The following is a 25695-nucleotide window of genomic DNA, read 5'->3' on the forward strand; positions in this document are numbered from 1 at the left end:
ATGGCTTTCAGGATGTCATGTACGAAAAGTGTGAGATGCATTTCACACCAATGTTGTCAGAGTCCATGCTGCTTGCAGTGAAGCAGATCCTTATATTCGAGATACCGAATTATGTTTGAGCTCAGAATACGTTCTAAGTTCTATGACAAATGGGTGTCAAGGATATTGGATGGTACTTTCGTGGGTCAATTCTGCTGCCTTTCTTGTACTCGTAAATGGATGTGACCTATGCTTTCTTCGAACTATTGGGCATGGTTTTTTGTTAGAGAGTTCTACAGCAGATTATAGTTAATAGAAGAGCTAACTAGAAGACAAATCTGGTGTAGAATCTGAAAGGGTTTCCATTAGGCCCTGTAGCTTTGTCCAATTTTAGCAATTTCTGGTGTTTCTCAACACCACCTACATTAACATCTATATCACTCATCTTTACAGCAGTGTGAGAATTAAACTAGGGGCAATGCCCACATATTTTCATTCTTAAAGGAATATTTTGAAAACTAAGGTCAGTGTTTCTGCTTTTGCTTTGCTACACTCAGTTTCAGTCCCTGTCCCATCCATAGTGTCTGGGTACTAGATTTGGTACCACAAACTGACTTACATATGACCAGAATGTCTTTGGATTTTGAGAGAGATTGTCTGATAATATTCTGCTATGGCAGTTGTTAAAGGCTTCATATATTGCCCTCTTGACACTCAAATGCATTTCATTTAGCATCTCCCTATCTATAACCCCATGCTTTGTTAACACCTATTATGCAGTAGTCTCTGTTTCATTGTAAGTTTGTTAATAGTGATAGTATACTATGAAGGGATCCAACTCATCATGATTTGTTCTATTAAGTACATATCTATGAAGCACATGGTCCAACTATTCCTTTAAACATGAGCCACAGTTTTTCTACATCCTCTTCTGCAGAGCTACATGTTTTGAGTTCCTTACTGAGATACAACACTTTACCTCTTCATCTGGTTTCCTCAAAATATAAACCCTTCTCATTTTAGTTGCCCCTTTTACTTATGTAATAATTGTTGCTACATCTGCCTCATGGTCACTGAAACTAGTTTCTATGAGGGCATCCTCACAGAGGTCAGGTCTACTTATTGCTACTACAAGGGGTAGCCAAATGAAAATGAGACAAACAGGAAAAAGTAACTAAACTTATAAATTTCAAGTACATTTATCCCACTATGAGACAACACGTCGAAGCCTTCATGAAGGAAAATGTTTGCAGTTGCCGAAGGAACCATGATTGTACCCAGATGTGAACCTCTCTGATCAAAGCAAAGTGACAGCCATGAAAGTCTTTCTTGAGGGCTTCAAAAATATGGAAATCACATGGTGAGAGATAGGGACTGCTTGCTCATGTGTTGCCGAAATTGTTTTGACTACACTGAAAAAGTTTCGCTGGGAAGCCCTTACACATTCTCCATACTGTTCCGATCTCTCCCCATTTGATTCTATATTTTTGGAGTCTAACTTGATTTGGATGAAGAGGTGCATGCCTGGGTACAATCATGGTTCCATAGGCAACTGCAAACATTTTCCCATGAAAGCACTGACTGTACTGTCACACAATAGGCTAAATGTAATAAGAGTTATGGTGATTAGTTTTGAAGTAATACATAGTTTACTCAATATTTTCCATCTGTCTCATTTTCATTTGACTGATTTGGATTCAATATATTTCCATGACGAGTGGACTTCTGAACAATCCATTCTATGCAGTTCTCTGAAAACACATATAGTAATGTTTCATGGGATGTTTTGCCACACCCACCACTTACAAAACTAATTTTCCCAATTGATTGGTGGATGATTAAGACTCCTCCAATGAGAGTATGACTGGAAACTTACGTGTCGGTGAACTTTAGTTTTTTCTATAGTTTGTGGTAACATCTGGAGTCGAATCTTTGGTCCATAGAAGGATCTAATCAGTTTATGCCCCCCCCCCCCCTTGATACTGAGTCTTGTCCGGACATTAATTTCCATCTGGAGGAGAGGAAGTTGGAAGTCCAAACTCTCCTGACTATCTGACATGCCTGTTCTCCATGAAACCCAAATAATTGGAAGAAGATTTACTGAAATTATTGGAGGATATATATAAAACTCAGCAAGTGAGCTAGAGAGAGAGAGAGAGAGAGAGAGAGAGAGAGAGAGAGAGAGAGAGAGTTTACTCAACATTTTCTTACCCCTGTCAAAGCGCAGAGCTCCTGCAAAAGTGAGTGCTGTTATTTCTCCAAGGCTGAAACCAGCTGTTGCAACACAACTTTCAACAGCCTGTGGTCGTTCTTCATGTAGACGCTCAACAGCTGCAAGGGAACAAGTGAAAATAGCTGGCTGACAATGAATAGTACGATTTAGTTCTTCTTTGGGTCCTTCTAGGCAGAGCTTCAAAATGTCATAACCTAGAACTTCATTAGCTGCTTCAAAAACATCACGTGCAGATGGGAACCTGTAAGAATTATACACATTCTATCACATTCACCTATAATTTACACTTCATATGTTCATATTAACTTATACAGTAGTTGTAATTATTCATCCTGCTGTTAGATAAATAACTGTGCCATATGAATTGCATAACTTTTTTAAATTAAATTCCACACAAAATAGGGTAAGTGCTAAAACTATGAGAACAATAATAGGAAATTCAGAGTGAGGTGGAATCTAATGTGAAAAGAAAATCTGCATATGTGTAATAGAAGCACTGGAAAGACACAGACACAAAAAATGATGACTTAATAATGTCAAACAACTTAGGATGGTCATTCAGGAATCAAAATGCATCACATAGTTCAAACATCCTGCTACCACAATTTTTTGTACCACTGGGGTCATACAGAAACACAATATATTGGTAGTATTTTAATGAACTAATACAAAAACATGCATTAGAATTGTTAAAAGTAACAGCCATCATTCTACTTTCGTAAATATTACATTCAAGAAACAAACAGAAATTTAGATTGGACGTGGGGGAGGTGGGGAGCAGACCCACGAATAAATTCTATCCTGTTGTAAATATAGAACTGAACAGAACATCATTGGTTACAATTGATTCAGAGGGCAAAAGTCACATATTTTGAAAATAATTGCTTTCAAAACAAGAGACATAATTTTCCTACATGCTTGTGGGGTACTAGGAAGAGTGCGACAACAGGTGATGCAAGAAATCCTAACAATGGTACAAAAATAAATGGGAAATAATATTTTCATTGTTGCAGGTGTTTTGGGTAACATCTGTCCAATGTAACGTTCATAATTCTATTTTCATAAAGGTCACATTCAGGCTACAAAATAAACCACAGTGGACAAGACTGAGTTCAATTAATTAATAACTTTGTGGTGTATGTATCAGGCTGCAACATACATGAAGATTTTAGTGTTAAATGACAAACTGTGGTTGCACAGTTAGATTATGAACAACAGATCATAAAATTACCTGGAAACAAGAAATTCTTCCAGGATGAACTTTCACTCTGCAGCAGAGTGTGTGCTGATTTGAAACTGCCTGGTACATTAAAACAGTGTGCTACACTGAGAGCCGAATAGGGACTTTTTGTCTTTTTTGGACAAGTGTTCTACTGACTGAGCTACCCAAGCACGACTTACAGCTTGCCCTCACAGCTTTACTTCTGCCAGTACCTTCAGCCTTACCTTCCACACTAATGAGGAGTTCTCTTTATTTTGCAGGACTAGCACATCAGATTTTGAGTTGTTCTTGGATAGTCCAGTCAGTAGAGTACTTGCCCACAAAAGCAAACATTCCAGATTCGAGTCATGCTCTGGTATACAGTTTTAATCTATCAGGGGGTTTCACACAAAACTCTGGGTCTTATGAAAGTATTTGTCTGGAGATTCCCTTCTGTGAACATATCTGTGTAGAAAGCACATTATGTTGAGGAGCTATCACTGGAATAAACATGTGTCCACTCCTCACTCCAACAATGACTGCAAGGGCAAGTGGACAGATGAAAATATCAAAGGCCAAAAACATTAGTAAAACTGTGTCATAGTCTCTCTTCAGAAGTAATCATAAAATATAGCAGATTAACATTTGCTAGTTTTCAGAAGAAACCCCCCCCCCTCCTCCCCCCCACCGCCCAACACACACACACACACACACACACACACACACACACACACACACCATGGGTTAAGGAGGGGTGGGAGCTGTATTGGGTGAGGTGGATAGAGGAAGAAAGACGCAGGAAACAGGAAGGGAGGTTGGGGATGGGTAGCTATGGGCTCAGAGGGAGGCAGTATGCGTGCTGGCTAGGAATGTGGGAGGGAGTGACAGGTGTATGGGCTAAGCTTGTGATACATGGGTGTTGGAACTGGTTAGGTGCAGCACACAATGAAGATTGTGTGGAGGCATTGGTTGCAAAGGGGTGACAGAACAGAGGAACGGGAAATTTTTGGGTAGAAAGTGTGGGAACAGTGTGTTAGTAACAATTAAGGGCAGAATTACGGAAGCAAAGGATGTGTAGCAAGAATAAATCCTATTCACGTAGTTCAGAAGAGCTGGTGCTGGAGGGAGGGATCCAGATGGTCTGGATAGTGAAGCAGTCATTGAACTCGAGCATGTTGTGCTCTGCAACATGTTACAACACTGTGTGGACAACTTTGTTCTTGGTCACAGTTTGGTATGGCCATTCAGTCTAGTGGACAACTGGTTCATTCTTTTGCCAACATAAAAAGGTGTGCAGTAATTGTAGCAAATTTGGTATATGACATGGCTGCTTTCACATATGGCTCTCATTCTGATGGATAAGATAAGCCTGTGACAGGACAGGAGTAGGAAGTGCTGTGTGGGTGGAACAGACAGGTCTTGCACAGGGATTAATTCCTGTGACAAGGGGCTGGGTGTGGGAGAGGCATAGGACGGGTTAGAATGTTGTGTAAGTTGTGCGGGTGATGGAATGCCACTTTAGGAGAGGTGGGAAGAATCTTGCCTAGCATGTTCATCATTTCCAGGCATGATTATAGGTAGTCAGAGCACTGTTAAAGGATGTGTATTTTTTGTGTGAATTTGTACTCCAGCTCATCAAAGGATTCCATTACCAAGTTTTCTTTCTCTCAATTTCTGCTATTTAGTGAGTGGTCTCCTTAGCTCCCAAATTATGTAAATTCTGCCACAAGTTTTGTTACTATATGAAGAACAACATTTAACACCCCACTGATGATGAAGTGATTAGGAACAAACAAAGTGTGATTAGACAAGACATGTGTAAGGAAACTGATCATGTCCATTTCATACTAACCACCTCCACATTTACTTTATTTCTTTATGGGAACCACAGGAAAACCTAAATCTGGATGCATTATTAGAACCACCATCCTCCTGAATGTGAATCCACTGTCTTATCTACTGTCCCACATTCCTCAGTCAAAAAATAATGCTCTCAAAATGTCATTCTTTAGGGAAACTGTTATGGATTCCAAACACACATGATGTGAATTAAAAGCCCAAAGGGTAATGGTCAACAAGTTCTTTAATTATATCTATGAGAATCATGAGGTAGGAAATCATCAGAGCACATAATGATTTTGGATAATGTACAGATGGCAACAGACACTGCTTGTGAGCTGGTAGAAAAGTCATTAAGTAACAAATGGTCATAGCACCTCCAGCACTACCATCCAACTAGTACTTCTTACTGCAGGGGAATGCTTTCCTAGCTCAGGAGCCACACAAATTTCAAGTCTCTTGCAGACACAGGTAGCAATAACTGTGTTTCTTGTGATGAGAATATTCTCTCTTTTAGGCCTGTCCTGAAGCCAACTGTGTTATATCAGCTGTTTATTAGTGATTTCTTGGGGTGAGAATATTATCTATTCTACACTTATGTATATGTCCTGAAGCCAACTGCATTTCTCTGTGTTATAGAAGCCATTTATTATTGCAGATTTTTTTTCTTAGTTTCTCGCTACTGTAGTGACATGCTCCAGATATTATAGGGAGAGCTAGTGGGCATATGTGTTGTTCAATACAGACATCAACATCCACAACTTTGTCTTTGCCACTGGGTTTTGTGTTCAGGGGTACACTAGGTTGTAGGATACCATTTGACCCATGACGTGTTGTGTATCATCATCAAGCTGTGATGCGTCTCTTTTGGAATGGAAGTGAAATATTGTTGTAGAGGGCATGGTGTATGAATACATGGCATGCTCTAGTGGTTTAATCATGTGGTGGCGATATGTTTGGGAGGAATGTTATTGTGTCATTTAGTGTGCTATAGTTGTCATGATGTTGAGTTATGAAATTACGTGATGGCACAATAGAATATGTTGTGCAGAATGTTGTCATATAAAACAGGATATATGTTTGAAATGTAAACTGTACTTTTAGGTGCCTGTGTAACAATTGGGTAAGTGGATTAATGTGCCAGCCAGGGTGGCTGAGCAGTTCTAGGCGCTACAGTCTGGAACCGTGCGACTGCTACAGTCGACGCAGGTTTGAATCCTGCCTCGGGCATGGATGTGTGTGATGTCCTTAGGCTAGTTAGGTTTAAGTAGTTCTAAGTTTTAGAGGACTGATGACCTCAGAAGTTAAGTCCCATAGTGCTCAGAGCCATTTGAACCATTTGGATTAATGTTTTTAATTGAATCATGGAAGGAGGTGGGTAGATCAATGTTTATTAATATATCAAGCATGTTACACTATTATTAATAAACATTCATTCACCTACCTTCTCCCACGATGTAATTACAAAAAATTGATCCACTCTTTATTACAGTTTTATTGCAGTTGAAAAACTGGAAACAAAGGGAATAAATAATAGCTTCAAAATTGGTGTTGATTTCGACCTAAAAGATAAAATAATGTACAACAGTATATGGCTGAAGAACATTGTGCTAAAACATTTTTTATTCGGACGATGCCCAGTGCACCAGCGCGATAAACTCCCAAGACCAAGAACATTCCAGTGAAAAAGGAAATGATATCATTGAAGAAAATGCTGTCTTAATTACAGCGAGTGTAAATGTGCAGTGCCTCAGAACAAAACTTGATACATTATCACAGTTTGTTGACGAAGTGAGACCTGATGTATTATGTATACGTGAACACTGGCTAGCCCAACTAGAAACAGAATACTACAGAAACATTGAATATTTAGAAATGGTGAATGCATGGTGTAGAGAAACTACTATCCGTGGTGGTGTGGCTGTGTATGTAAATAGTAAACTCTGTGTCAATAAAACTGACTTAAGTAAATTTTGTGTACATCTAGACCTGAAATTAGCTGCTTTGGGACTGTCAGATGCCAACTTAATTGTTGTTTCTGTGTATCGTTCCCCAGATGGAAATTTTGAAAATTTCCTCAACCAGTTGGAAAGCTATCTGTGTCACCTAGTGCACTTAGGGACAAAAATTGCTTTATGTCGAGAAGGTAATGATAAAGAAAGAGCTTTCATAAAATTAGTAAGCAGCTGTGAGCTATTCGTAGGAAACTCTCTACCAACAAGAGGAGCTATTTGTCTTGACACAATTGTGACAAACCTAAATAGTTGGGACTACAAAGTAAGTGTGGTGGACCCTATACTAGCAGATCACTATGCAGTAATCATGAAGTTATGGACAAACTCGGTAAGTACACAACAAATTCCCAGCTGGCATTCAAATTATGTATTCAGAAATAGAGTTATTCCAAAGAAAAGCTTAGATGATTACAAAACTACAGTGTCTTCTATAGATTGGCACCAAATAATTGATGAACTGCCACCAAAATCTGCATTCAATCACATGTTTCAGACCCTTAAAGTGAAATCTGATAAACATTTTCCATTTAAACCCAAGAGATATTCAAATGCTAAATCAAAATGTAGACAAAAAACTAACAAAGTAAAGAGGTGGTATACTCCTAGACTAGCCAAAATCAAATGTATTGTCCAAATACTAAATGACAAGATCAAAACTGCTAAAGATATAGATTTTAAGGATAGACTGTACTCTAGTTATTTACAGACCAAAAGGATCTACAGAAAGGAAGTAGAAAAAGCAAAGAAGGAAAACAATGCCAGATTTATTGAAGAAGCTCACAATCCTTGTGAAGCAGCATGGGATCTGGTTAATGAGCACAGGAAAAAGCCCACCTCTTGCTCTAATTCTTGCAGTCCAGATGAGTTTAATGACTATTTTATAAAAATTGTGGAAAACACAGTACATGAAATTCCTGACTCTGGAATAGATCCTGCAGCTGCTGTGAAATTTGAGAATAAATGCAGCATGGTAATGTGGAAGAGAGTGTATCCAAAAGAAATAATAAAAATTGTACAAAGCTACAAATCTTCTGGGAGCCTTGATATTTACGTCATGTCCTGTACTATGTTAAAAGCTATACTCAGTGAAATTGCACAGCCATTAACAGTAGTAATAAATAAAAGCCTCCGTGCAGAGGAATTTCCAGACTTCCTGAAAGTAGCACGCACAGTGCCTGTTTACAAAAAAGGCAGCCCACAAGAAGAGTCAAGCTGCAGGCCCATATCTATAATAGCAGTACTAGCGAAGGTGATGGAGTCAATAATGAAAGAACAACAAGGGCAAGTCAATAACAACAGCTGTACTTGATTTAGTTACAAACATAAGTCAGGGTTTTGAAGACAAAGAGTCTATAGCACTAGTACTATGTGACCTTAGTATGGCATTTGACTGCATCCCACATAAGGCCCTGCTCAGAAAGCTAAAAACGTATGGTATAAGGGGATCTGTCCTGCAAACTCTTGAATCCTACCTGAGAAACAGACGACAGATTTTCTCCATGCAAGGAGCTGATTCAGGTGAGAAGCAGCTACAGCATGGTGTGCCACAGGGATCGGTAATAGAGCCCCTACTGTTCCTTATCTTTGTCAATGACATTGGCTCCAATGGGCACACCTTGCAGTTTGCGGATGATACGCCTTGTTCTCAAATGGAGAGAATGTTGTACAGGCGGCCTAACAAGCAGAAGTCTTGTTCAATGAAGCTAAGGCCTGGTTTGTCATGAACAAAATGAAAATTAATTAAGAAAAACTCAGAGGATGATATGCAGCCTCAGCAATACTGGAGCACTGGGTAACGCAGCAGTTCTGGGCTTTCTCACTGATACCAAATTAACCTGGCAACAGCACACCAAACATGTATGTTCCAAACTTTCACGGGTCCTGTACCTATTGAGGGAACTGAAAAGTATAGTACCTGCTATCTGTGTACTATGCAATGTTCCACAGCCACATCAGTTACGGGCTGTTGTTTTGGGGCCACTCCGCAGGCTGCAAGAATGTGCGTTTACTGCAAAAGAAAGCAATGAGGATCATTACTTCAAGCAAAAAAACAGACCACTGTAAACCAGTTTTCACCAGATTAGGAGTTCTGACTGTTTACAGCCAGTATATATTGAACTGCCTCTTCCACATAAAGAGAAACCATGATATCTACAGAAAGAGAAATGAAGTTCACAAATACAGCACTCGCAACAAAGACAGTATTGACATGCCAAGGTGTCGATTAGCAAAGACACAAAACAGATTCCCAATGGTGGCCCTAAAATTGTTTAGTGCTCTACCTGATGGCATTCAGTCTTTACCATGGAAGCAGTTTAAAACTACTATTTTGTGAAAACTAAAAGAGCAACCCTTCTACAATACTGAAGAATTCTTCTCTAGTAATAGCACAGTGTTTACTTGAGCTGCAGCTCAATTCCATGACTCCAACAGCAACCATTATATTTAATTTCATTATATACTAGTATCTATTTTATTCCTGAAGAGGGGCAGCAACCTTTTCAGTAGTTGCCTTGTAACATTAACCAAAACGGCCTTGCTGTGCTGGCACTGCGAACGGCTGAAAGCAAGGGGAATCTACGGCCGTAACTTTTCCTGAGGGCATGCTTTACTGTATGGATAAATGAAGATAGCGTCCTCGTGGGTAAAATATTCCGGAGGTAAAATAGTCCCCCATTCGGATCTCCGGGCGGGGACTACTCAGGAGGAAGTCGTTATCAGGAGAAAGAAAACTGGCATTCTACAATCGGAGTGTGGAATGTCAGATCCCTTAATCGGGCAGGTAGGTTAGAAAATTTAAAAACGGAAAAGGATAGGTTAAAGTTAGGTATAGTGGGAATTAGTGAAGTTCGGTGGCAGGAGGAACAAGATTTTTGGTCAGGCGAATACAGGATCATAAATACAAAATCAAATAGGGGTAATGCAGGAGTAGGTTTAATAATGAATAAAAAAATAGGAGTTCGGGTAAGCTACTACAAACAACATAGTGAACGCATTATTGTGGCCAAGAGAGACACAAAGCCCACGCCTACTACAGTAGTACAAGTTTATATGCCCTCTAGCTCTGCAGATGATGAAGAAATTGATGAAATGTATGATGAGATAAAGGAAATTATTCAGGTAGTGAAGGGAGACGAAAATTTAATAGTAATGGGTGATTGGAATTAGAGAGTAGGAAAAGAGAGAGAAGGAAACATAGTAGGTGAATATGGATTGGGGCTAAGAAATGAAACAGGAAGCTGCCTGGTTCAAGTATCATGAAAGAAGGTTGTATACATGGAAGAACCCTGGAGATACTAGAAGATATCAGAGAGATTATATAATGGTAAGACAGAGATTTAGGAACCAGGTTTTAGATTGTAAGACATTTCCAGGGGCAGATGTGGACTCTGACCACAATCTATTGGTTATGAACTGTAGATTAAAACTGAAGAAACTGCAAAAAGGTGGCAATTTAAGGAGTAGGGCCTGGATAAACTGACTAAACCAGAGGTTGTACAGAGTTTCAGGAAGAGCATAAGCGAACAATTGACAGGAATGGGGGAAAGAAATACAGTAGAAGAAGAATGGATAGCTTTGAGGGATGAAGTAGTGAAGGCAGCAGACGATCAAGTAGGTAAAAAGACGAGGGCTAGTAGAAATCCTTGGGTGACAGAAGAAATACTGAATTTAATTGATGAAAGGAGAAAATATAAAAATGCAGTAAATGAAGCAGGCAAAAAGGAATACAAACGTCTCAAAAATGAGATCGACAGGAAGTGCAAAATGGCTAAGCAGGCATGGCTAGAGGACAAATGTAAGGATGTAGAGGCTTACCTCACTAGGGGTAAGATAGATACTGCCTACAGTAAAATTAAAGAGACCTTTGGAGAAAAGAGAACCACTTGTATCAATATCAAGGGCTCAGATGGAAACCCAGTTCTAAGCAAAGAAGGGAAAGCAGAAAGGTGGAAGGAGTATATAGAGGGACTATACAAGGGTAATGTTCTTGAGGACAATATTATGGAAATGGAAGAGGATGAAGACGAAATGGGAGATACGATACTGCGTGAAGAATTTGATAGAGCACTGAAAGACCTAAGTCGAAACAAGGCCCCGGAAGTAGACAACATTCCATTAGAACTACTGACAGCCTTGGGAGAGCCAGTCCTGACAAAACTCTACCATCTGGCGAGAAAAATGTATGAGACAGGTGAAATACCCTCAGACTTCAAGAAGAATATAATAATTCCAATCCCAAAGAAAGCAGGCGTTGACAGATGTGAAAATTACTGAACTGTCAGTTTAATAAGTCATGGCTGCAAAATACTAACGCGAATTCTGTACAGACGAATGGAAAAACTGGTAGAAGCCGACCTCGGGGAAGATCAGTTTGGATTCCGTAGAAATATGGGAACACGTGAGGTAATTCTGACCCAACGACTTATCTTAGAAGCTAGATTAAGAAAAGGCAAACCTACGTTTCTGGCATTTGTAGACTTGGAGAAAGCTTTTGACAATGATGATTGGAATAATCTCTTTCAAATTCTATAGGTGGCAGGGGTAAAATACAGGGAGCGATAGGCTATTTACAATTTGTACAGAAACCAAATGGCAATTATAAGAGTTGAGGGGCATGAAAGGGAAGCAGTGGTTGGGAAAGGAGTGAGACAGGGTTGTAGCCTCTCCCCGATGTTATTCAATCTGTATATTGAACAAGCAGTAAAGGAAACAAAAGAAAAATTCGGAGTAGGTATTAAAATCCATGGAGAAGAAATAAAAACTTTGAGGTTCGCCGATGACATTGTAATCCTGTCAGAGACAGCAAAGGACTTGGAAGAGCAGTTGAACGGAATGGACAGTGTCTTGAAGGGAAGATATAAGATGAACATCAACAAAAGCAAAACGAGAATAATGGAATGTAGTCGAATTAAGTCGGGTGATGCTGAGGGAATTAGATTAGAAAATGAGACACTTAAAGTAGTAAATGAGTTTTGCTATTTGGGGAGCAAAGTAACTGATGATGGTCGAAGTAGAGAGGATATAAAATGTAGACTGGCAATGGCAAGGAAAGCGTTTCTGAAGAAGAGAAATTTGTTAACATCAAGTATAGATTTAAATGTCAGGAAGTCGTTTCTGAAAGTATTTGTATGGAGTGTAGCCATGTATGGAAGTGAAACATGGACGATAAATAGTTTGGACAAGAAGAGAATAGAAGCCTTTGAAATGTGGTGCTACAGAAGAATGCTGAAGATTAGATGGGTAGATCACGTAACTAATGAGGAAGTATTGACTAGGATTGGGGACAAAAGGAGTTTGTGGCACAACTTGACAAGAAGAAGGGATCGGTTGGTAGGACATGTTCTGAGGCATCACCAATTTAGTAATGGAGGGCAGTGTGGAGGGTAAAAATTGTAGAGGGAGACCAAGAGATGAATACACTAAACAGATTCAGAAGGATGTAGGCTGCAGTACGTATTGGGAGATGAAGAAGCTTGCAATGGATAGAGTAGCATGGAGAGCTGCATCAAACCAGTCTCAGGACTGAAGACCACAACAACAACAACAACATCTATTTTATTGTTGCAATATTATTGTAATCTAATTTATAACTTAAATATGTCTTGCAGTATTAAATTACTATCATAGTAGAGCTGTATTCATGTATTTTGGTAATGCTGTATCTTGACACTGTCTGTCCAGCTGTGGCTGGTGAATGACATAGAATTGGTAATAAAGGTAATATTTTCTTACGGGTTCTGCTGTCTTGTCCTAGGTAACTCAACATTCGTATGTTTACTTCCCATAATTCACCACACATTCAGTTACCAACTGCAACACACAACAGACAAGCTGCCAACATCATAAGTGCACTTTTACTCTAGGTTTGAACTATATAAGTGAACTGTTGGTTGGGATATCGGCTTCTGCAGTTGTGGGTGGGGTTTATTGGTATCTTGGTCTAGAGTTGAGCTATATAAGTGAACTGGCAATTGGCATACCAGATTTTGTAGTTGTGGGGGAGGGGGGTGGTGGTGATAGGGGTGGTTATGGTATCCTGGTCTAGGGTTGAGGTGTATAGGTGAACTGGAGACTGGGATACCGGCTTTTGCAGTTGTGGGGCGATTTATTGGTATCAGGTGAATTGGAGATTGGGAAACCGCCTTTTGTAGTTGTGAGGGTATATTGGTTTATAGTTGAGCTATATAAAACTGGATAATGGGGTATTGGTTTTTGTAGTTTGGGCGAGGTGGGGTGGGGTGGGAGGTGTTAGTGGTAACCTGGTCTAGTGTACAGCTAGAGATTTGGATACTGTGATCTTGTGCTGTGTCTTGTGTGGTTTTATGGAATGTTATTCTTTGGCATTTTTTAGTGTTCTGTTACTTTCACAGTTGCGCCTTAAAAAAGGTTGTTTTTATTCTTCAGGTTTTAGTTTGTCCCCGCCCAAAACCTCCTTTCTCCCCGCAGTTGTACTGCTAATTTCAGTGGGTTCAATCAATATATGGCTGACACGGTATTCGTATTTTTATGGGTGTTATCATCACTGTTTTGGTTGCCATGTTGGATATGCTCAAAATAGAAGTTTTCGGAATAGTGATGATATCATCAGTCAAAGCAGACAGGTGGTATCCCAGTTTCTAGTACCCCGTGTTTAGTTATTTGAAGGATGTACCACAATTACCTTGGAAATTTTGGCAGTTACGCAGAGAGAACGCTTCTATTTGGATGACTGTTTTTCACTCACTATCAGCTGTGATCTCAGTAGTAGCTTCCTCACTGTAGATGCAGATTATTTGTAACTAGTTTTGTGATTTGCATTTGTGCTGGTACTGGTGTTGCACTTTTGTGGCAGCTGCAGCAAAAGGGTAAGCAATTTGCCTCATCACAAAAGAGCTTCTGAATCATCTTCACCTACTGACCGTTTGCTTTTTTACAATAATTATTGCAAATTCATGCTCTCAATTATACTACTGCTCGAATAAGTAACAAATTCAATATAGAACTTGGTCTAATCATAGGTTTATGGACTCTATGGACTCCCTTGATAATGAGTCCCTTCAAAACAATCATGCATGTAGCTTAAATTTCTACCTCACTGGATCCTAGTTTCTTGTCTACTGTGACAAGCATCCCACCTCCATTCTCCATTAGCCTATCCATTCAATAAACACTTAGATTAATCCCAAATATGATGTCTATTTCGAGTTTTAACCATTTTTATGTAGGCCTATTTAGCATTATTTGAACACCACTGCTTTTCGGGACTGCTTCAAACTCTGAGACTTTTTGTGAATGCTTCCGCAGCTGACCACTAAGATTTTGGTCACTTCATCTCTGGGGGACATTTTTTTGGATGTTCCACTAACACTCTGGGGTATCTTATGGCTATCATCATCTGGTCTTAATGGAGAGTCACCTCTAGTAAAACAAACAACCTCTGCATGCATTCTGCATATAGCGATCTCAATGGTGGCCTCCAATGTGTGGTGCACTTGCTGGGAACTCCCCTGAACTTTTAATTAAATATGTATGAGTAATGGTGGAACATGACAAGTAAATCCCACCTAGACGGTGGGTAATTAGATCTTAATCTACACAGAGAATTATTTGAAAGCATAGTATATCTGCAAAAGAGAATGTATACAACATTCCTGTTAGTCATTTTCGATGTCTAGTCACATGCTTTGAAATTTTGCGAAGTGGCCCGATAAAGGAGATCAAAAGCATTCATATAAAAAGATGTCTCTCTCCACTTTAGCGCACACAAGAATGTTAGTATGATGATTAGAAGGCATTAAAAGATAATTACCTTCAGAGTGCAATCCTCTCTTCCATACATGTCATTTTCTCCATCACAATTTTTACACAAAGGCTACAAAAACAAGTGAATGGAATTTGGTGTGCTGGAGAAGGGGAAGAGAGTTTATACAGGTACGGGATAAAAACATTCCCTCTTTGTTCTATTAACTCCACATACATACTGTATATAAAATGAATATGTACACTCAAGTAGTGAATAGAGTGGCATGACTGAATTGACTGGGTGTTCTATCAGTTCTTGGTAGAATAACAGTGTACAGTATGACACCAGTGTTGTGTATTTTTCATTCACGTGAGTGGTATAAGCTATGATGAGAAATTAACTGTTTATATTAAACAACATTAGCTCAAAAAGAATGCTCAGAAAGGAGGCAGCAAGATTGGTTTTCTTGGCTGCCTGAGAAAACAATATCTTGTAATTAAAATTTAAATACACAGATACCATACTGAGCTGCAACAAATTTTCACACCTGAGTAGTTCTCGGCCCATGCCGACATATTGTGTACCCTGTCCTGGAAACAGAATGATGGATGTCTCACGAGGGTCAATTGCTGGATCACGCTTAAGGGCCTGGTGACGTTCACGACCAACAAATGCCCCTTTTGGATATGGAGATGTTAGCCAGTTCTCATCTTGGTCTGTTGCTGAACTGCTCCCAAGCGCTGCTTCTTCCAGCTGCCTTGTAATGTTTTCTACATCCTCTTCTTTCTCCCCAGTTTTCGATTTACAGCCACGTATGTTTGCGGCTAAAGGACCAAAGCGAAATTCTGCGCAGTGTCTTAACGATGGGGCAAATCTAGCCTGTAAATACATTGTTACAGTGATGACTTCTGTTGGCACCAGTTCCTCTCTGTTTACAACAGTACTCGAAAACCAACTTTTCACCGATATGTGTCTTAAATGCAGGTTCCGACACGGCTGAAACGACAGTCATTTGGCAAAATTTCAATGATTCTAAATGATGGACTTAACAGCTGAACATAACTAATGAAGTAGAGTATAAAAAATGTGGTAGTTATACGGTACGGTGCAGTAATGCTGGAAAGGCAATAAATAAAAATGGAGTGCGATCAACTGTAAACGATGGCTTATCAGAAAAGTCAAATCCCTGGCAAATAGCAGAAATTTTTGGTAAAGCGACTGCGACAGTAAGAACACACGCGTCCCCACACACCTACATTAAATACATATACTCCCGTATCAATTCGTACATAAACTGCATATCAGATTTGCTATAAATGTAATTCGTTAACAATAAAAGGAACTCGGCATTCTCATCCCCAAATATATGTTTCCCAATTCTTTTTCCGCGCTCCTTTTCCACTGTTTAAGATGTAATCGTTCAACTCATATGCGTAAACATTAATGTTTATTTTGTAATACATCAGTACCAACTATCAAGAATGTTCAGTGCTGCCTCTCGACGGAGAAATATGCAATTCCTTCCCTGCAAAGTGGAAAACTACTGTAATATTTTTAATGCCAACGTTCATACTATCGCTTCTTCTGAAACCGAATAAACAAATATTTTAACTTCGCAGCTCCTTGGGTTGAAAACGGTGTATTTAACATCGAAATGTAAAGCTGGAAGTGTGACACGTTTTTGTGACGGGCTTCCAGTGTGTAATCGTAAACTTTTCAGTTTCGTAAAGTAGTAGTCACTAGTCAGGTGTAAACAAAAGAACAGTGATGTGTATGGATGATGCAGCCGGTAGATTGAGAAATTTTGCGTTGTTTACTAATACAAATAGTAGTGATTTAGGACAGACACATTATTTTGAGGTTCTTATGGAGTTAATACTGACATAAAAGGATGGCGCAGTGCAAAACATATGACAATACTAATAATGAACTGACAGAAGACGGAGATGAAGAAATAGGAGAATTCTATTTTGAGTCTGATGCTGTTGCTCTTAAAGGGAATCAAGATTATATGAACCTTCTCAGGTCCTTGGCAATACTAGAAGCCCAGCGAACGAAGTTAATTAAGGTATGAATTCTCATTAATGATCCAGGGATCATGCAGCAGTGTGTTTCATGTTCAAACTATTTTGAAATCTGGCAGTGCTATTGAGATTCATAAATCTTAGCACCGCAGACGTACGTAAAGTTTCATAACCGTGAACCTGAAATAGAACTTCAGAAACGGGCTGTCCACTCCTATCAGAGAAACCGCTGGATCCGTTGAACCAGAAAGATATTACGATAGAGAGGTATGTGATTTTTTGATGTTGCCTGGTTAAACTGTGCATTTCAGCAAGAACAGTGCATGTTAATTTGTCAGGAATGTGTTAGTGCTACGAATCAGGACGCCAATATTAGGATGCTTACTAAAATATGCAGACAGCGTAAAACAATTGCTAATTTTTTCTTGCACAACGTCATTTTTGTTTACGTGCACCAAGCCTTTTCCATATTTTAACAGTGCTGTTATTCAGTTAGTACAGTACTTCAGGAAAAACAGGAGTAACTTTGACATTCTTATGTATTGTTTTGGTTGTTTATTTCGAAACCTCCATTGTTGGTTTACTGGCTGTACGTTTTGAGGTAGCCTATTGAATCTTGCAATGTCGAATTAACTTCACGCCTATAATATGTATATATCCAACTTTCCATGTTTCCAGCAGCTCCTGTTTAGACTGTTAGTAATTTTATTGCTAAATTTGAGTAATAATATTCCAAAATAGCATGCTGCAATTCTTTTCTCCTATATTGTATAGTAAACTGTGTACTAAGTATCTATCTGTTGTCCCAGCAGTCGATATTCTTCCAACATTTCTTATTGGTTGCCAAGAGCACACTTTACAGGAAACAGTTGTTCTTTCGATATGGGAGAAACTGCTTATGCGATGATAAATTGAATTTTTCTATGTGATCTGTATTAATTGCACACTACTGTACTCCCCATGAATATACAGTTCACAGGATACTTAATTCAATTGTAAGGTCTGGCAATAACATCAAGTAGTTGATTAAATTACAAATGAAACTGGTTTCCTAAGTGGTACCTGTAGTGGTAGTAACGTTTTACATATTTGTTGTTGAGCCATAGTAAACAAAGTTGAACATTGTATGCATAGCCCTGCATGATATTTGTCATTGGATCACAACATAAACATACTGCACAAATAGTCTGTAATTATGTTCTGATTTAATATGTGGCAAGTTACTAGAGAGGGCATATGTTGATCCATGAAAAGTGAAAATTTTGTTATATCTGTAACACTTCTTGTTCCTTGGCGTAATGCCAAATTAGCACAGCTCACATAATCAAACCTTTGCTGTATATAGTGTTATACTAATGTCTATCTGTTTTTTATGCATATATTTCAATGTAACTTGTACAAATGTTATGCCTATAACCAAGGAATGACTCCACTGTGCTTTCTGAAAATCTACAGTTAAGTGACTAGTTTCAAAATTTTAGCTTAAACTGTGTAGACCACAGTAGCCGAAGTGGTCTGTAATTTATTTGTAAATACTGCTGTCTCATTTCTGTGCTTTTTTTGCTGCAATTATTTATAGACAAAGGATGTTCGGAAAGTAAGTTCCAATCAACTATGAAATGGAAACCAATGTGAAAATCAAAAATGTTTTATTTGCAGCAGTTCACTACAATTTCCAGCCACTTATCTGTATAGTCGCTTCTTTGACTTAGATGTTTGTCATAGCATTGTACTAACTTTCCAGTACCTTTGTCATAGAAGGCAGCTGCCAGTGCTTTCCGCCAGTTCTCTTCGCTGGTCTGCAGCTACACACACTGTAGATTTCCCCTCAGCAGAACAGTTTCACTATACGCAAGTAATGATAACCAGGTAATATCCTGAGTGGATTATGGAATAGTGGGAAGTGCAGCCATGCAGAGGGACAGATATGCTTCCTTCATGCACTGTCGCCACTTAAGCTTCAAACCACACTTCTGCTCTCACTATGTTCAGTGAGCCTTCCATCGTGAAAACAAGTTGTAGGTATTGCCCAGAATTGACTGAAAACTGCTTTATCCCCTAGAACAAACAGCAAGTGAAATGAAACAACTTTCAGCAAAGGCTACCACATTGCTGCAGAACACAAATTTTTGAGTTCTTAAAGTTGACACTGACAGACCAAAAGCACAAGCGGTCAAAAGTCTTCATCCTCTTACTGCTTCAGAACTAGGAAATGCATACTTTCGTACAAGCCTTGATTTATTTTGCCTTCTAAGTCTTTACACAAGATATATTTCGTTGGCTGTAGGATCATTTGGCAGTCTGTTGCAAGTGCCAGTTCTCTCAACTTCCTCAGTGGCATTTTTTTAAAACATGTCTTCTTCCTTCCAGTAATTCCCGTTTGAGTTCACTCAGTGTTTCTATAATACTCATGTGTCGATCAAAACTACCAGTAACATATCTAGCAGCATGTCTCTTCAGCTGCTTCGATCTCCCTTAAATTTGACCTGATGAGGATCCCAAACATTCTAGCAGCACTCAAGAAAGGATCACCCAAGTGTTCTATATGCGGTCTCCTCTGTAGATGACCTACAGCCTTCTAGAATTCTTCCAATAAGACAAAGTCAACCATTCGCCTTCCTCTCAGTGGACCTTAAGTGTTCATTTCACTTCATGTCACTTTTCACTGTTATGCCTAGATATGTAACCAAGGTAGCTGTGTCAAGCAGCACACAACTATTACTGTAATCAAACATACAGGATTGTTTTCCTACTCATTTGCATTAATTTACATTTTTCCATGTGTAGAGAAAGTCACATAACACCAAACAGAAATTGAGTCCAGGTCATCTTACATCCTCTTACAGTAACTTGAAGATGACCCTGGGGCATAACCGAGCACACTGGACCCACATTTGGGAAGACAAAGGTTTAGACCCGCATCTGCCATCCAGATGTAGGTTTTCCATGATTTCCCTAAATTGCTTCAGCCAAATGCCAGGATGATTCATTTGAAAGGGCAGGGCCAGTGCCCTTCCCCATTCTAGACACAATCCGAGCTTGTGTCAGTCTCTAATAACCTCCATGTCGACAGGACATTAAACCCAAACTTACTTACTTCCTGCCCCATACAAGGCAGCATCTTAAAGTAACAGATATAGATTGCATATAGAGAAAAAGTTCTGGCCTATCACACTTCTCCAGGGCACTCCTGATGGTACCTTTATCTTCAGTGAATATTTACCAACCAGGACAGGTTGAATGGTTCCAGCATTTTACATAAAATGGAAACAGTATATTGTAACTAATTTTGCGAAATATGGCTTTATTTATTTATTTGGTTTAGATATGCAGTTTACTTTTTCTAGGTATAAAGACATATTGTTGTCATGTTTACATTTGAGATGTAGTTAGTACTGTAGATATTATTTTTTACAGTGCTGTAGTGTATGGTAAGCAAGCTATCTTTTCATAACTTCAGAAATTGTAAGTCCATTGTGTCACTGTTTACACAGTGTAGGTAAGTCTCTCATCACCAGTAAACTTTTTAGCAAGGTAGTATCAGAAGAGACTGTTTGGAAATTGCGGCAACATGGCTGCGAGTGGATGGACCACTGGAGGTAGCAGTGAAACCATAAACAAGAAAGTTCCAATTGGTGTAGCTATTCGTGAGTTCATGACTGGTGTAGGCAGTTCCAAGAACAATGTATTGATTCATAAAAAGCAATAACACATGAATTGGAAACCAACATGATGCACAAGTTGTTATCAGGCAAGCTTAAGTTATCCAAAGAGCAAGTAAAAAGTGAGATAGCGAGACGTAGCCCCCTTGCAGGAAACTGAATTGTGTATGATGTATAGCTTCATACAATACTGTGACTGTCAGTCTGCTGGGTGTGTGTATCATGCTTAGGAAGAATCATATGATGTTGACTAGGAAACCTGTAGATTCTCTGATTTATTGTCTGAGTCAACGCCTGCATCATATAATACTAAATGAACAAAGGTGCATTTTGAAATGTTCGTAATAATAAATCGTTGCTTGCCCTGAGTATTTCATGGCAGCATGTCTGAATAAAATCTTCTCGATTTTCAAGCCACATTAATTTGAGTAAAATTCTCGAGATTTTCATGGGTGTCTCTGCTGTTGTTGCCAGGAGTTAAAACTGCTGGGGCTGGCTCGGTTTTCCGTTTTGTTGGCGCGATTGTAACCTCTGGCGCCAATCAGAGAGGGCTGAAATGTTAAATGCATGGCAGGTGAGTTGGGCAGTTCATAGCAGCTTCAACCCGACGCAGGTGGACCAGTGCCATGTTTGAATCTGCCGCTCCTGCCGCCCTACAAGCATCAAGCTTTGGTTCCTTTCAATATCCAAAGCCTGCCTCCATGCCCTACTAAGTGTGTACCCCTTGTCTCTGTTAAAATTGTTGCTGTTTTTTCTGATCTCATCCACCTCCTTTTTAATGGAATCCCAATATGTTGAAATATATTGTGAAATGGTGGATGCCACAGCGATGGGATCAGCATGGTCTCTCGCAATCGCGAATTTCGTCATGGAGCACTTTGAGGAGCAGGCTCTGAACTCTGCAATATTCTGACTGCTGTCTTGCTTCCTAAGGGACATTGACGAACCTTCCTGATATGGCCCCATGGTGAAAATGCACTGCACCAGTTTGTTTATAATTTGAACAGTGTCCATCCCAATATTAAATTTACTATCGAGATGAGTGGTTTAGTTGAGTGCATGGCAGAAGGCCGGCTTGGTCGTTCAGTGTACAGGAAACCGAAACACACTGCTCGATACTTGAACGGTGATTATTGTCACCACCCTGTATGCAAGAATGCAGTCTGAACATGTTAGTATACAGAGGAGCATTTATTTCTGATGACGACCACCTACAGTCTGAATGGTAGCGCTTGAGACACATATTCAGAGAGAATGGTTATTGCAAGAGAGACATCGACAATGCTTTCAGATGCCACCGAAGGATGCATTGTGAATTGGCAAAAGAGGCCAAGCCAACTGTTTTCCTGCCATACTGTGGGATGATGAGCAGCAAGTTAGGAAGTGTGCTGCTGAGGCATTGCCTGAGACTAATGTTCTCACCCGCTTCCAAGATATGAGACATGCTGCACCCTGTTAAAGATGACGTAGCTCTTTGTGTGCCCAGTGCGTATGGTGTCCCTTGTGAATGTGGCAGTATCTACACGGTCTACAAAATTAAAGCAACATGTAGCTATTTCTCCTTCTTGTGTCTAATTCATGGTGTAATCATACACACTGTCAACAGATGTCCATACAGTCGTGTTCTGCTTGGAAGGTTGTATACTATTCAACAGACAACCACGCCAATGATGATGTCAGGGCACCTGTCAAAAGGGGTAGTGTGTGCCGGGTAGTCCCATATCCCAATCGCTATGTATACAGTTACAGATAGGGCGATATGGCACAAAGAAGATGCCTGCCAGTCTCTCTGCAGTGGAGGGCCACAAGGAGAATGGAAGCAAGACGGTCTCAATTGATGTGGTCCAATGGCTTAATGTGAATCATTCTGTTGTTTCTCTGATGTGGCGACAATTTATAGAGACTGAAAAAATATCCTGAAGGCTAAGGCAGGCTGATGACATTCGACATCAGAAAGAGAGGAGTGTTATTTGGCTATAAGGTCACGATGGTACCACCTTAGTACTGCACGGCAACTTGCATTTGACCTTTTTGTATCAAGATAAACAGTGACAGAAAACTTTGACAGAGTGACCTTTATTGTTAGAGACCTGCTGTATGTGTACCTCTGATGTATCTCCACAGAAGGGAACGTCTAGAATGGAGTCGTCAGCATACCACCTGGACATCAAACAGTCTCTTTTCACAGAAGAGTCCTGGTTTGGTCTGGAGAGTGATTCTCCAAGCATTCACTTCCGGAAGGAATGTGGAATACGATTTCGGGACCCAAGCATTGTGGAAAGAGACCGATATTGAGGAGGATCCCTAGTGGTGTGCGCAGGGATTATGTGGACCACGTGAACTCCTCTTCATGAAATTGTACCAGTGAATCTGTAGGTTTAACTGCTGTCAGGTATTGCAATGAGATCTTGGGACCTCGTGTGCGGTTGTTGTGAGGTGGGTACACAACCCAGACTTTTTATTGATGATTATGATACTCGACCCCATAGAGAATGGGTGGTTGATGTTCTGCTCACTCTCCCAATTTGGATCCCATGGAGCATGTCTGGCATGCACTAGGGAGACAGGTTACATCACATCAGCATCCACCAACTGCCCTTCAAGACTTGCAAGCAGCTCTGCAGGAAGGATGGGCGTTATTACCTCAACATGAGATTGAGGACATCATTCGCAGCATGCCTCATCATTGTTGGGCATATATTGCTGCCAGAAGTGATCACACCCCCATACTGAGCACATTAATCAGTTGTTGGAATGTATGTGCAAATCAGTTAAGTTTGAAAAAATGAAGAACATTTTTGTGTCAACGTTATGCATAGAGCAGTTATGTTCTTTGTTCTTTACATTGTTTCTACTTAACTATCACCTGTTTATACTCTTTTGTGGCAAAATAATTGCAACCTTGCAAAATTTCCATTTCTTGCCTTAATTTTGGGCACCAGTGTGTATAGTTAGACTGCTCTCACAGTTGCAGAGCATTGTACCAAGCACACGTGACATTAAACAAAGGGAGCTTGACAAGTTGGCCATAACTTAGCATTGCCTATAAAACGGGCACAAAATATGGTTTGAAAACATGAGAGTCTTGGTTCTCGCGTTAACATATTGGGATTCTGCTATAAAGGACCTGGCTGAGGTCAGAACAAACAACAACACTTGTAAAAGAGACCAGGAGTACACACTTAGTAGTGCAACGGGGTGGGCTTTGGATATTGAAAGGAAGCGAAAATGGATGCTTGACATTTGTAGGGAGGCAGGAGCAACAAATTGAAATGTGGTGGTGGCCTCTGGTGCCACCTGATGTTACTCGATTCCGCAGCAGGTTTGAGCTACTATGAACTGTCCAATTCACTTTTTGCACACGTGTCATTTTGTCTATTTCTGATTGGTGCCAGAGGCTGCAATCGTGCCTATATAAGTGGAAAACCATAACAGCCCCAGTAGTCAGTGGTTTTTACTCCTGACGACGATGTCGGAGATAACCATCGAAAGCTCAAGAATTTTATACGAATTGATGCACATTAACAACTGAGAAGATTTTATTCAAATCATTGCTTGGCCAGTAAGGGAGTTAGTGAAGCTAACAACTCATCAAATTGATGAAGATTGAGTGCATTGTCCCTTCTGACTACTTTATTGTGGCACAGGTCCTCGATCGGGGTGACGGGCTATACTGGATGGAGTGGCGGAGAGAAGAAAGTGGGTAGGGGGGGTTGTAGGGAAGTGTGCCTGAGAACTTAGACGAAGCAAGTGCACAGGATAGAAATGTGGCATCGGTGGGTCACTCTGGTGCAGGCTTGTGTGTCGTTTATTGGGAGGAGGGCATAAGTGTAGAATGAATATAGTGGCATAAAGGAAATTGGTATGTGGGGAAGCTATATTTCTGTCCAAGCAGTTTGTATGTGGCTGTCTCCAGACATAACAGCAAATAAAATAACTGTAACTAAGCAGAACTGAAATACTATCATAAGGAATTTACCTAAATAGTCCCATTGTGCATTTCTTACATGACTTCTGTCCTATTCTGCGATCAACACCCTCTGCTCACATACTCACCAAACATCCTGTCACTGCTAACTAGGGCATTAGATTTGGATGTCTTTTCCCGGATGTGTTGATCATCCTAAATTTCTGGAAATAAATAATCAGAGTAACTTTTGAAAAGACAATAAGTCCACAAATAAAAATTTTATAGGAGAGACCAAAAACTACTTCTGAGTAAAGCTTTATAATAGTTAATAATTTGAATATTAGAAGTTGTTATTGGTCCTAAAAAAAGGGATAAGTAGGAAAAATCTCACTCTTTATCTTCAAGACTCAATTTCTACTCAGATTTTTGGAGTCTGTGCATTTATTTCATTTAGCACCAACCACAGGGACATTTCGTTTTTTGAACCAAATTTAGAAAAGAAAAATTTAATAACTTATTCTTTAACTTTTATTTTGAGCAGTAATAAATGATACAGGAAACAAGACTGCGTGTCCAAGTGCAGTGTAAAGAAAAATAGTAAAAATTAATGATTTTGGTTTAATGGTAATACACTGTTTGCAATAGAGATTTCCATTTATTCTGTAAGTACTCATTCAAAATTGTAATTAGGCAGTACATTTTTAAACACTCTTAAAAGTATACAACTGAAATTGTAAGTAAACTTATTATTTTAATTATATATTTTTTTGTTTGTGGAAAAAGGCTTTCTAATTCTCTTCAAAGCATTTGATTTCCACATTCCTCCTTCAAGCAGTCACATTCTTCATCCTATTCTTGTTCTTCTACATTGTTTGCCAAGCCATCTCTCCCAAGAAGTTGAACATAAAATTGCAGGATTTCGTCTTCACTCCAGTTGTCACAAAAGTGCTGTTTCAGAAGGTTGACTAAGTCTTTCTTTTTTCTGATTTCATGGGGTGTATCAGTCTCACAATGTTTGGATCAGGTATGTGATTGGTTGCTACATGTGCTTTTAGCAAGGTTGTATAACTTATCAGTGTGTCATCCAAGCTGTATGAAGTCTTGATTTT

The 25695-nt window shown here is 39.6% G+C and overlaps 2 protein-coding genes across 2 annotated transcripts in view; one reads left to right on the plus strand and one right to left on the minus strand.

The window, feature by feature from the left end:
* LOC126260254 (probable malonyl-CoA-acyl carrier protein transacylase, mitochondrial) overlaps positions 1-16496 on the minus strand; it is a 38059-nt gene extending 21563 nt beyond the window's left edge. Inside the window, exons 1-3 of the mRNA XM_049957580.1 lie at positions 16460-16496; positions 15538-15986; positions 2191-2453 (exon numbers count right to left, since the gene is read on the minus strand). Of these exons, the coding sequence (XP_049813537.1) occupies positions 2191-2453; positions 15538-15881 (607 nt within the window). The 5' untranslated portion in view covers positions 15882-15986; positions 16460-16496. The remainder of the gene's footprint in view (positions 1-2190; positions 2454-15537; positions 15987-16459) is intronic.
* A 137-nt stretch (positions 16497-16633) lies between these two features.
* The window catches only part of LOC126260253 (ZZ-type zinc finger-containing protein 3), a 75792-nt gene continuing 66730 nt past the window's right edge, over positions 16634-25695 (plus strand). Inside the window, exon 1 of the mRNA XM_049957579.1 lies at positions 16634-17058. Coding sequence (XP_049813536.1) covers positions 16882-17058 — 177 coding nt within the window. The 5' untranslated portion in view covers positions 16634-16881. The remainder of the gene's footprint in view (positions 17059-25695) is intronic.

This window comes from Schistocerca nitens, chromosome 5 (genome assembly GCF_023898315.1).
Source record: "Schistocerca nitens isolate TAMUIC-IGC-003100 chromosome 5, iqSchNite1.1, whole genome shotgun sequence".
In the NCBI taxonomy this organism is placed as follows: Eukaryota; Metazoa; Arthropoda; class Insecta; order Orthoptera; family Acrididae; genus Schistocerca; species Schistocerca nitens.